Below are 12,045 nucleotides of genomic sequence, written 5' to 3'. Positions count from 1 at the left end.
TGGAAAGGAAAAGAGAATTGGATGGAGAGGGGGAGCGTCGCATCAAGGGATAAAGGCCAAAGACAACAATCAAAGACATGAGCAAATGCGGCAAGTCTCGATAAGTAGTGGGTGAGCTTAAGTTGATGGCTTTTGCCCACCAGAGCCGGTTCCGTGGCGGGCGAAAAGCCAAAAGCCCAAAGCCAAAACCGGTTTTATAAGAGCCGCAATAGACAGTGAACAGCGCAGAGGAGGAAGACGGCTCACCTGAGTGGGAGGACGATGCCTCCTTGAACCTCCAAACATGACGGGCTGGTTTAAGCTTGACTAGATCGAAAGCGGCGCAAGGCCAGCTCAGCTCAACAGATGGCTTGCATCAAGATCAAGGCCACGGATTATCGGAGGTGAGTGAACAATGACGCTGAGATGTGAGTCAAGGTAGTCGTAGTAAGAAATGCTGTGTCGTGTATACGTCAGGATTGAATGGGATGGGTTGAGACGGAAATTAGGGCAGCGCAGCTAAAAAAGTAGTTTGAGGAAGACTCCAAGGAGGGAGACGAGGGAGGGAGGTTCCATGTCCATGCATGGTCGCTAGGTAGTGGAGGTCGTTAAAGACCCGGCCTGATGACGACAGGTATCAAGCCACTAACACCAACACTACTAGCCTCAATTAGCAGACCCCACCCAGCTTCTGGCATGTAATTTTTTATTCCGGTGGCTCCATCTTCCAGGGCGCATTGCATTGCATCCATCCAATCCATCCCGTCCCATCCTGTCCAATAAGATAATTATGATGACTTTGCTTGAAGTGATAAACCATTTATGTCATAGAGACCTCGTCCTGTACTCCCCGGCAGTCCACGTCGACCAACACGTGGTTGTCGTTGTACAGACTGGTCCAAAATGCCTGCATACATACACACAATGCCTCAACTTTCCGGTTTTCAGTAGTGCCATCTGCTGCTGCACAGATCCATTGAGATCAGTAATTCGAATTGTAGATCAGTGCCTCATCGGGTCCCGTCTCGGCAGGCCTCCAGTTTCTACCTGCCGAGATCTACAGTACAAAGATTGCTCGGCGGAATAAACATAAACAATCTGGGGACTAATCTTGCTTGGTTCTTAGGTTGCTCGACCTGAGGCACGGCCGCTGGCTCATTCAAAGACCGACCCTGACCCACTGAGGGACTGATCTTCGTGTTAGTGGCATTGTTCTGTATCGGGACTCGGATGGACCTGAGAGACCAATTGTACAAGTATAGTACTAATACCTTAGTACCTAGGCAGTTGGAACAACAAGACTGTAAATCATGCAGCATATGTAGAAGAAAATACACTGCTCATGGCCTATGCATACAATCAGTTTTATAGAGCATTCTTTTCAGTATGCTGTTGCAAACACAATTCAACCACTCTTGACTTGGACTACGTACGGAGTAGATGTAGGTAAGCTAATAATAAAGCCCCATATCTCCGCATATCCTAGATCAAAACCCACCTTGATCAAATCTCCAGCTGAACTGAACAGCTTTCTGACGTCATAGCTTAGCTGGGAGTCTAGGACGTTTCAGTCGTAGCCAATTCGCTTTCACGCAATTTTGCGGTAGTTAACAGTCTGTGCATATTCATAAGTTGAAACAGGCAAGCAATATGTGGTTAATAAGAAATGTTGAACAAGTTAGGATAGCCCTGTTATCATACAATGTGACTTTGGTCTGGCTGATTGAATCCAAGTGCTGTTTGTGGTGACCCAAGCCACAACAACATTCTAACTATTCCTATCCCCTGCCTGTCCTCGATAAACCAAATGTCACTTTCGTGTCGTTACTGAGCCGCCTCCCCACCGAGTAGCTCAGTCTCTTGTTATCCGCACTTCCTCCAATAGTAACAAGCAAGAAAACCTGTCGTAGGCAGGGCTCCGTGCCTTTCTTCATCTTCAAGAGCAAGAGTGCCTCATTTTCAGATGCCAGTCACCGCAGTGTCTTGGTTCACTGATATCTTCTAAGTACACATCACCCTTTCATAGCTTTGTTGGTCGCCGACGGACCCCGACCATCAAGGCTAGAATAGGGAGTACCGCGATTGCTGGGAGCGGCCCCTTCCACTGAATCATGCTTGCAAACTATGATGACTGGATCTCAGTCGGTATGTCTGGCCCAGTGCGATCTCCCGGGGAATTCGGGAAATGGTTCTCGTCCTCTACTGACTGATTTGAATGATTGTGGTTCATGTCCACAGATGTGCTAGGCTCCTGAAGCGAGTTCTGAGCGGCAGCATTCTCGCCCCGAGATGCAGCTTTCTTGCCGCCCTTTCTGGCCTTCCGACTTTTCTCCTTGGCCTTTTCGAGAAGTCGTTTGCGATCAGCTTCTTCCTGTCGGCGCCGACGGTCTTTCATCTCATACTGCCGGATCAATGCTTTGGGTGGTACCCCAAATATCATCTCATATTCACAGAATTCGCAAATCCATTCGTCAGCTGTTTTGGTGGAATCCCGCCGCGCCTCTTGACGACGACGACGCGCAGCCCTTTCGAGTGATCTGTCTAGGCGTCGTTTGCTGTCTCGACGAGAACTTCCGGAGCCTCGACTAGCTGCCACGGAAGACCCATCGTGAGGAGCAACACTGCCAGGTGGTAAGGAGCCAGGGCCAGCCTGAGTTGACATGCTGTGCTTGCTCGAGTGGCCTAACGGCTATGTCAGTAAATCAAAGTCTCAACAGTGCAACATGTACTCACCAGGCCACTGAATCATGCCAGGAACTTGGGAATCACAGGTGAAAGTGAATTGGGTCGATGCTGGAGTCGATCTTGTTGCGATAGAGTGTTGCTGAAGCAGACTCACGTTCTCCTGTCCCTGAGGTCGAAGTTTCTCGGCGTTTGCGATAGCATTTGATATTATACCACTGCCCTCCTGCTCTGAGTTCGCGTTAGCAGCTAGAAATCTGTCATAGCAAGATGCGCAGTTGTGGAAGAAACAGAGATCGAGGTCGGACTGTTTGGGGGGATGAAATTCCATCAGCCACGCGGCAGTGTGAATTGTCACCGGAAGAGATATGGAAAATGGTGTGCAAGACTCCGTTCCGTTTTATGCTGTTAGCCGAAAGCCATGGAGGGCAGAGCAGGAAAGCCCATGGCTGAACAACCTCTCCATAACGAAAGGTGTAGCGGCATAACGTATTCAGAAACTCGGTTGAATGTCAACGCTAGTGATAAATCCATGTGTAGGAGTTTGAAGCACAGCAACAGAGCATGAAAAAAGGAGAAGAATGATTAACGCACCGCCCGTTGTCCACTGAGATGCAGTGGCTTTTGAGCCTCGCCCGGCCCACGCATTACTGTTGCCATCAGACAATGCTCGTAGTGGGCTTCTGCCATTCCTTGAACGCCCAAGCCTGCCCCGCCCAGGTCCTGATATCCCCTGATTGTTGGATAAAAAAGTGCCCGTCGTTGGATGTGAGACTGAGTGGGAGTGCGCCCCGTCGTTGTGTGATTCATCGGTAGGAGAATGACCTGCACCAGCTGAAATGGCAATCTCATTATTCGAGCCCTGGGTACCATTAACAGAAAGCTCCCCAGCGGAAGGAATTTTCCGCTTCTTTTTGTTGTTCGTGTTTTCAAATACATCATAACCATCCACAGAGGACGTTGCGGAAAGCGGCGGTTGCGGATCAGGGATATCTGGCTTCGAGGATCGCTGAGTCTCGCGAGTCAAGATCTCTGGGGGTGTTCTAGTAACAAGAGTGCTTCGCAAAGCCGGCTCTTCGTCTTCGCCATCTGGTAGCCCCAGCCCGTTTCGTCGAGGGGTATAGTTGCAGCCCTCCTCCGCTCGACGAGTTTGTTGAGATGGGCTTGTAGAACATGCCCTTGGCGGGCTCGTGTGTTTTCTGAAGTTGTATGGGGGGTAATAAAAGAGAGGCGTAGTTTCCTGAGTTGAAGGAGGATACGCTATTGTCTCTACGGTCCCTGGTGAGAGCTTCTCGCGCAGTCGACGTTTCGGTAACGGCCGAATCGGTCGGTCCGGGAACTGCGACGATACAGTATCTGGCAACATGTTGAGATTATGACCTGCGCGTGAACGAACAATTCTCGTTAGCACGTAGATCACCAGAACGATTAGGAGAATCGCCACAATGATAGCGAAGTTCGACATGGTGGCAGATGGTATTGGAAGATTTGTTGGCGCCGTCAGAAGCTGCTCAGCCTTGCTGGCAGTTGGAAGCAGTTGCAGGGTCAATACCTGCTAGATTGGCAACTGACGGGCCAAATGCAAAGCAAATGGAAGGCGTACCCATCGAACATTGTATATGCTCTGTTCTAAATGACGACAGACACGACAGTCGCAGGGCAAATGCTGCCAAACGAGGGGTCGTAACTTGTACAATTCGTTGGCGGCAAACAAACCCAATAATGCAATACTAGTTATACAAGCCGCAGAGAAAACCAAAACCGTGATTTGCAAAAGAATGCCTGTCTCTTCGAAGCTCAGAGGGGTAAACTTGGTTCGGTCGGGCTCAAAAACGTTCTGTGTGCGGGTCAGAACATATCGCCGATATCACGACTGAGTGTTTGGCTCTGGCACGAGTACCAGCCTGCACCAGCTCGGCTCGTTTCGTACTTTTATCGATTCCTGTAGGAGGTATACGAATGGCTGCCAGAGTCGCTCGCTCTTGGTCGCTCAAGGCCGTGGCTCGCTTACCCAGTCATGGACAGGGTGATGGAGGGGGTGTTCGTGGACACGAAGGATGCTTTTGTATGAGCGCAGACGCCACAGTAGGCACAAAACGTAGACAAAATTGATGAAGCAAGAATTATCAAAGCAAGTAGCCAGAATAACACAATGCGAAGTCCGGTAACGCCTCCAAGGTTGCTGTATTTGAGTGTGATTGAATCACCAACTACTAATCTGTGGAGGTGCTAAGGTAGAGGCAGGGCCGTTGGGAGGTGGCGGGTTAGGTAATCAGACTGGCGCCTCCAATACATGAAGGGTACCAGTAATAATGACCATGACTTGTCCCGCTTTCCCGTCTTCTCCAATTCCTACTGACAGCAGCCACAAAAAAAAAGGAAGAACATGATTGGTGTTTACGATTTTGAGCTTCAACTGTTCACTTCTAATGGATCCAATGCTTTTGAGTGTAAACTCATTCAGAGTAATCTATACTGGACTGGATCGTGGTGAAACAACTGTTTTGTGGCTCACCCGAACAACATGGCATTCAATATTTTTCTGATGTCACTCATCAGGAAATGCAGGGCATGCATGGTAGGGCAATTAATATGGAAACAATCCAAGGTACTCCGTGAATGATGCGGAAACAAACCGCTCTCACAGTCTCATACTGGAAAGCCGGCCAATAGCCGTCAGGTCACTCTGATGCGCTGCACTGGGCTCGTGGGCACTAATCTTTTACCTTTTGGCTGTTCTCGTAAGAGGCTTTCAGGTTCGTGAACCCCAAAAGACCCCTGTAATCGGAGCTTGTTAGTGAGCTCACCTCAGGCGGCAAGAAAACACCGAACCTTGATATAAGGTGTCAAAATAAACTAAGCAAAAAGTGCCCTAAGCTTAGGCTAAATTTACCTAAAGATTTTTGTCATTTAGGGTCAAGGTCCTGAGTTTTCTTTCCTCCCCTAGGCTCAGTCTGCGCGAGCGCTATAACTTTATGTTCTTCAGGTGGGCTCGCAGTGGTTCCACCGGCTTTTGCTTTGGGAAGGATCCCAAGCAAAGTGAGACCCGCGCCCACCTTCCTGCCCACTTTCCCACACCCGTCCCATGCCCATGCCCATGCCCGCGCTTCTTCTGGCTATCCTCCTCCTCCTCCTCCTCCTCGTTCCGAAGAAAGCTTCCACCCACTCGTCTCTCTCTCATACTCATCGTTACGGCATCTCTTCGTGTCATAACCACGGCGTTTTTACTCGGTCTCGACATGCTTGCTTGCCAACCCGTCCTTCGATACCGTCGCCCTTACTCGACATTCTTCTTTCAGTAGTCGCACTCAGCGCTGGTTACTAGCCAGCTTCAACAATCTTTATTCCTTGCTCACCACCACCAATTTCGCGATTTCCTTTCCTCTCAACTTCTCGATCGGCGCTGGGAATAACACATCCTACTCTATTGTGTTCCACGCGCCGCTGTTGCTTCCCGCAGCCTCTCCCTCGTCCTCTTTCTTCCATTTTCTCCTCTGTCACCTCAGATCGGTGACCCGGCTCCCTCAATGGCACCACCCTCGCCGCGACGGTCATCAAGAGCCCGCGCCACCAATTCACAATCCCAACAGTCATCTGTATCCTCCAGCACGTCTGGCCGAGTTGAGCGGAATACGAGATCAGTCGCCAAACCCTCCTCCAACAAGTCCACACCCAGTGCCTCTTTGTCCTCGGAGCCATTTGAAGATCTTGACGATACCCTCCTCGGTCGAAGGCGAAAGCGCAACCACGAAGACGAAAACGATAAGACTTCGAAGCCCGAAAATTTTGAAATGGCGAATGGCAGCGACGACCTCCCAGAAGAGGAGGACGAAGCCGTGCGATGTATCTGTGATGCAGAAGAATACCCAGGCCGCCCACCCGTGGAAGGTGCCGACCTAGATTTCTTCAATGCCATAGAATTTACTGAAGACGTTACCGGCTTCTTCGTTCAATGCGACATTTGCAAGGTCTGGCAGCACGGCGCCTGTGTCGGCATCTTTAGCGCTGAGAGCTCCCCCGAGGAATATTTTTGCGAGCAATGTCGCAAAGATCTCCATAAAATATACACTGCAAGCAACGGGTAAGTGAATCTTCCAGCATGCTGTTTTGGCGGTCAAGACGTATTTCATGTCTGAAACTTCGGGATGCTTGAATTCCTGGACAATGCATGTTGGTGGCCCTGCTACGAATCTGACTACTGACAAGTTTATTTTCCAGCCAAAAATGGTCCAAATATGTTCCCCATAACCGGCCGTCGCGCGCAACGTCTCGAGCCACCTCAATTGCCAAGGATGGCAATCGTTCACCCAAGACTGGCACGAGCAAGAACTCACGCCCAACTTCCGCCTCACAAACCTCAAAACGTCGATCCACAATGAATAGCCGCGACCGAGCTTATGAAGACGAGCAGCTCCTGCGCGCCATTGAAGCAAGTAAAGAAGACGTCCCTCAAGATGGACAAGAAATCATGACCCGACGAGCGAAGCGGGGACGAAGCGATAGTGAAGAATCAATCGCCGTAAATGCTCGGCCACGGGATGAGAAACTGGCGTCACTAAGGAACCCCCTAAGTGTAAAGCGACAGAGAACCAACTCCATGTCACCTTCACCTCCCACTGAGTTGGTCGAGGTTCAAAGTTACAATGAATCAGATGAGGAGGTTAATACTCGAAATGGAGTCAAGAAAGCTCGGAGCAGCAAGAACCAGCGAACTAAGACGGAGAAGGAAGATAAAGAGCGTCAGCGACAGGAAGCTGCCGATAAGAGGAAAGGCCGCGCAGAAAGGCGACGAGGAGATGGTAAGTTGGAACGTACATTCTGATTAAGCAGGGTACTGATCATTGCACAGACTCTGACCCTTCGGAGGAAACACCCCCCGCCGTTGCTAAACCTCCCGCTACCAAAAGCATCGAGACACCACTTACAATGGAAACCCCTGCACTTGCGCTGCCCGTTCCCGACACACCACCTGCGAGCAACCAGACGGTCTCAAGTACCGCCAAACGCGGCGGCAGAGCTACACATAAGAAGGGCAAAGGCAGAAACCAATACACGAGGGATCGCGATGTGGATGGCGAATCCCCAGCACGATCCATGTCAAGGGACATTCAAAAGAACGGCGAAGAACCCACCCCTACACACACGAAACCCACAGGTGAACATCGACATGGCAAGTCAAAGCCCGCCTTGCACCACAAGTTGAATATGGTGGATATGAAGCGGCGTGTCGGCGCCATAATGGATTTTATCTCAAGGACCCAAGTGGATCTTGCAGCGGAAGCAATCCCAGGCACGAACGGAAACGCAAGCAACGGAGAAGCATCGCCGCAAAAGTCCTTAGATTCCCATTCTGTAGAGAACGAGGATACAGCAAGCTCTTCTGGGGGCAAAGATTTTAAGGACCTGAACTGTATAGAGATGATGGATGTCCTGACACGAGATATGGTCAAGTGGCAGAATCAGTATACCTGACGGCGGCATTTTGTTTCAGTAGGTCCATCATGATGAGACAAAAGGGACCTACGCTCGATTTCTTATTTAAGGCGTTTACGGTTAGGAGCATCAAATGGCGTCACTAGCATCTGCAGCAGATGCAACAGGCAAAGTTGTATGAGCTTGTCTATAATCTGTGGTCGATATTATTCTTTCTATGGAACCGCTTCAGGAGGCGAAGCTGTCGTTCCGGCTGCCTTTTATATATACCCTAGTACGGCCCGAGGGTTCGGACACTGGTGTCTTTGCACAATTTGAGAGAGATCTCCATGGAGGAGGACAACTCGAATCAAATTTGCCATGAGATGACAGAATTGGCTTGAATAGTGTACAAGGAGTATGCTCTAGTATACAACGCATAGTACAGAAATGAATTCCTGAGAATGCTAGGCGCCTGCCCTCTCTTGTGCAATTGCCTGTTTCTTCTGTTTCTTTGCTTGATTTAGACTTAGAGGAGGGTTGTCTATGGACTGCTGATACTTTTCTGATCCCTTGTCAGATACATCATCCAGCACAAACTTGCCCATTTTGCCATGCCGCCATAAGTGTAGGATTCTGCTAGCAGCCGCTTGCAAATCGGGAACCCCCTTTAGCTTTATTAGGCCGTCTTTCCAAGCAACAGCGTTGAGGAACTCATGAACATCGTTGGTTGGTTCGCAGTATCTGTTATACAAGGCCGGCTTGAAGAGATTCATCCGGTAGAGGAGGTAGTCCACCAGAATCTCAGTTGGTATTAGCCCGTCTTTTATGCCCTGGACGAGCGAAAACTTTAGCATAGCCTCGCCGTCACGAACGTAGGGGGGGAAGACGCCAGGGGTGTCCAACAGAAATGCACCATTTAGGCCTACGCCCTTATCCTTCCCCTCAGGGTCGAGGATGCGGACATTTGTACCCATTTTGCGCGTCACACCTGCTTGGCCTCCAGTCCTGGCTACCTTGCCCGTTTTCCTCGGCATGCCTTTGGAGCGTAGAGCGTTGAGCACTGAACTCTTGCCGACATTGGGCACTCCGACAACTATAGCCCACAAACCGACTATTGAATCGTGCGCTACGGCGACGCTCTTGATCATTTTGAGTAGCTTATCTGTTGTAGTGGGTCTGCTCTTGTCCCAGAAGATGATATTATCACCGTAGATCTTGCGCAGTGTGTTTTGGAGATTTGGAGTGTCTGTTGTATAATCGCATTTTGTGTAGATGATGATTCGTTCTTTACCGGCTATGATGCGATCGAGATTGGGATTATGCGATGTGAAAGGGATCCGAGCGTCGCGGCATTCGAGAGCAAGAGAAATGTGGCTCTTCATTTTTGTCATCTCGCTGAAGCCCTTGGCATGATGGCCGATATAGTACGTTTTGGGTATCGAGTTTGGTACGACAAAGCTTTGCCGAGGGACAAACTGTGCCATTGTTTCGATTCAGTATGATTTTGCGGTTGAGTGTTGTATTCCAAAGCGAATTGAAGAAGCGCCGTTGCTTTTGAGGTTGGGTATCGTGGAGCATTGAGATGTGATAGGATCAAGAGGACCCTGAAAAAGAGGGCATGATGTAAATCTGATCCTCAGCCTCGTCTTAGCGCCTCCACTATTTTCAGCCTTGCCCCTCTGCACGTGTCGATAAGAGCTGGCGATAAGAAGAACTACGTCATGCTCAGCTCTGGGTAAGGTACCTATCGTCGAGAACCTGTTGAACCAATTGATATTGGAGAATTGCCCACGCGGTTTAGGACACAGCATGGGGAGACATAACCAAGTGCCGCCTCGCCCTTTACGGCACCGACAAGGGAAAAAGGTTGTAGAAAGCCAAGGAAAATCGTCAAAGCCAAGAAAAAGCCAAGACTGGGCTTGAGTCTTTTCACTGAACGAAGAAGACTAAGTTATAGCGAGTCTGAGAGAGTAATAAGTTGACTCAGAGCCCCCGGGATCATGCGAATTTTCAACATGTGCTTCAAATCCTTCGCAGAAACGACACATTCTTCTGTCTTGTCACTTGTACCAGGACCGACGTGAACAATGGCTGGGCCAGAGCCTACCCAAGACACTATCAATGTCGAGCAGACGACAACGTGCGGCTCTGGAAATACAATCACAGCAAACACTCAAAGTCCCCCAGCTGAAGATGATGCCTCGAGTCCTGTAAACGGGAGAGGGCGAGCATCCAGGTACTTTGCAAGAGGTGGAAAGCTTCGGCCCTTTCGACTGCTGAAGGAAGATGCTATCAACCTCAAGAGTCGATACTTGTCAGATTGGCAGGTCTTCAATCAACAGGTGGTTGCAAGTGCAGTCTACATCTTCTTCACAAACCTTCTTCCCGGTATCACTTTCGCCAGTGATCTATACACATTGACCGGCAAGTCGTGGGGGACCATCGAGGTTGTGTTCAGCACTGGACTATGCGGCCTCATTTTCTCTCTGTTAGTAGCATATGAACGCCCTTGGATATCGCGTTGGACACACTGACAAGAGCCCTAGCTTCTCGGGCCAACCTCTTACGATTCTGGGTGTTACAGGCCCATTCTCGGTGCTGGCTGAGAACATTTACGAACTATGCGAGACACACTTTCATGTAAGTCGATAAACAGTGTGCATGTATACTCGTGGTCACCAGCTAATCCCTCCCTAGGTCGAGTTTCTACCAGTCATGGCATGGTCCCTCATCCACGCTGGTTGGATGCACTATCTGCTTGCCATCTTCAACGCGCATGACTGGACCATGCAATATGTCACCCATTTCAGCGCCGACATCTTCTCACTCCTCAACAGTGTTATCTACTTCCACAAGGCGGCAATGGAGCTGAAGCGAACCCACGCTCGAGTCTCCCTTGCTGCCTTTCTATATGCTGTCCTTGGAGCGGTGGGAACGTGTCTCCTGGCCATTCTGCTGTCCACCGCAAACTCATGGAAGCCTATGCTCCATCGATACGTTCGACTTGGACTCACAGAATATGCTGCGGCTATTTCCATTATTATCTGGATCGGAATCCCATATATCGGGGAACTGGCATCATTAGATCATATACGGCTCGAAGTCCAAACCAGCTTTCGGCCCACGAACCCAGACAGAACGACTTTCTTTGTTCGCTTCTGGGAGATACCTATTGAATGGGTCTTCTTGTCCATGATCCCGGGCGCCATCGTCACAGTCTTGTTCTACTTTGACCACGAAATCAGCAGCATTATCTGCACCGTGGAACGATACGGAACCAAGAAGCCAGGTGGGTATGCTTGGGATGTTGCTCTCTTGGGGACCACTACCATCCTCTGTGGTATTCTTGGTATTCCTCCTGCAAACGGCCTGTTACCTCAAGCACCGCTTCACTCAGAATCGTTGATGCATTATGTCATTGAAAGCCCTCGTGCCGAAGAAGGGGAGCAGCCAGATTCGCCTCGGCCAGTCGCAAGGACATACGAGCAGAGATATTCTCACTTCATCCAGGCCTCTCTCATTCTTATCTTTGTGTCTCCCCCGCTACAAAAGCTTCTGGGTCTCACGCAGACATCAGTGCTCGCTGGCCTGTTCCTCTTCATGGGTTACCAGTCTCTAACTGTCAATCCTATTCTTGAAAGAGTTGTAAACCTACTCACACCGCCATCTGATCTCCCTGCCCTCCCTGATAATGTTAGCTGGTTCGGTATTCACATGTACACAATCACACAGATCGTCATGACAGGCATTGTTTTTGGGGTGACGCTGACAGTTGCGGCCCCTGCATTCCCTCTGATCATCATCGCTCTAGTTCCCGTCCGATTATCGCTCATGAATCGCGTGTGGAGCCGCGAGACGCTGCGATTAGTGGATGGATGGGCTTGTCGGGAGGGCAAACCGGAGGATTCGGATTCAGAGACGATGCAGGTGCAGCAAGGATCTGGAGATGAGGAGAAGGCTGGGGTCTGA

General features: G+C 50.0%; 4 protein-coding genes across 4 annotated transcripts; 2 read left to right on the top strand and 2 right to left on the bottom strand.

The window, feature by feature from the left end:
- Nucleotides 1-2,101: 2,101 nt before the first annotated feature.
- FTJAE_2793 (uncharacterized protein) lies at nucleotides 2,102-4,027 on the bottom strand (the record flags this gene model as incomplete). The annotated part of the gene is made up of 3 exons (XM_037349023.1): nucleotides 2,102-2,661; nucleotides 2,713-2,910; nucleotides 3,487-4,027. The coding sequence occupies 3 exons, from the start codon at nucleotides 4,025-4,027 to the stop codon at nucleotides 2,102-2,104; spliced, it is 1,299 nt and encodes a 432-aa protein (XP_037210072.1).
- A 2,161-nt stretch (nucleotides 4,028-6,188) lies between these two features.
- On the top strand, nucleotides 6,189-8,133 carry FTJAE_2792 (CTI6 Cyc8-Tup1 interacting; the record flags this gene model as incomplete). Its single annotated transcript, XM_037349022.1, has 3 exons — nucleotides 6,189-6,742; nucleotides 6,880-7,460; nucleotides 7,511-8,133. The coding sequence occupies 3 exons, from the start codon at nucleotides 6,189-6,191 to the stop codon at nucleotides 8,131-8,133; spliced, it is 1,758 nt and encodes a 585-aa protein (XP_037210071.1).
- A 407-nt stretch (nucleotides 8,134-8,540) lies between these two features.
- Nucleotides 8,541-9,560, bottom strand: FTJAE_2791 (MTG1 Peripheral GTPase of the mitochondrial inner membrane essential for respiratory competence; the record flags this gene model as incomplete). The annotated part of the gene is made up of 1 exon (XM_037349021.1): nucleotides 8,541-9,560. The coding sequence occupies one exon, from the start codon at nucleotides 9,558-9,560 to the stop codon at nucleotides 8,541-8,543; it is 1,020 nt and encodes a 339-aa protein (XP_037210070.1).
- A 603-nt stretch (nucleotides 9,561-10,163) lies between these two features.
- Nucleotides 10,164-12,045, top strand: FTJAE_2790 (anion transport; the record flags this gene model as incomplete). Its single annotated transcript, XM_037349020.1, has 3 exons — nucleotides 10,164-10,564; nucleotides 10,623-10,716; nucleotides 10,774-12,045. The coding sequence occupies 3 exons, from the start codon at nucleotides 10,164-10,166 to the stop codon at nucleotides 12,043-12,045; spliced, it is 1,767 nt and encodes a 588-aa protein (XP_037210069.1).

Source organism: Fusarium tjaetaba (assembly GCF_013396195.1).
Source record: "Fusarium tjaetaba strain NRRL 66243 chromosome Unknown NRRL66243_c0000058, whole genome shotgun sequence".
NCBI classification, from domain to species: domain Eukaryota; kingdom Fungi; phylum Ascomycota; class Sordariomycetes; order Hypocreales; family Nectriaceae; genus Fusarium; species Fusarium tjaetaba.
The sequence above is the reverse complement of the archived record's forward strand: the minus strand, read 5'-3'. Positions and strand labels throughout refer to the sequence as shown.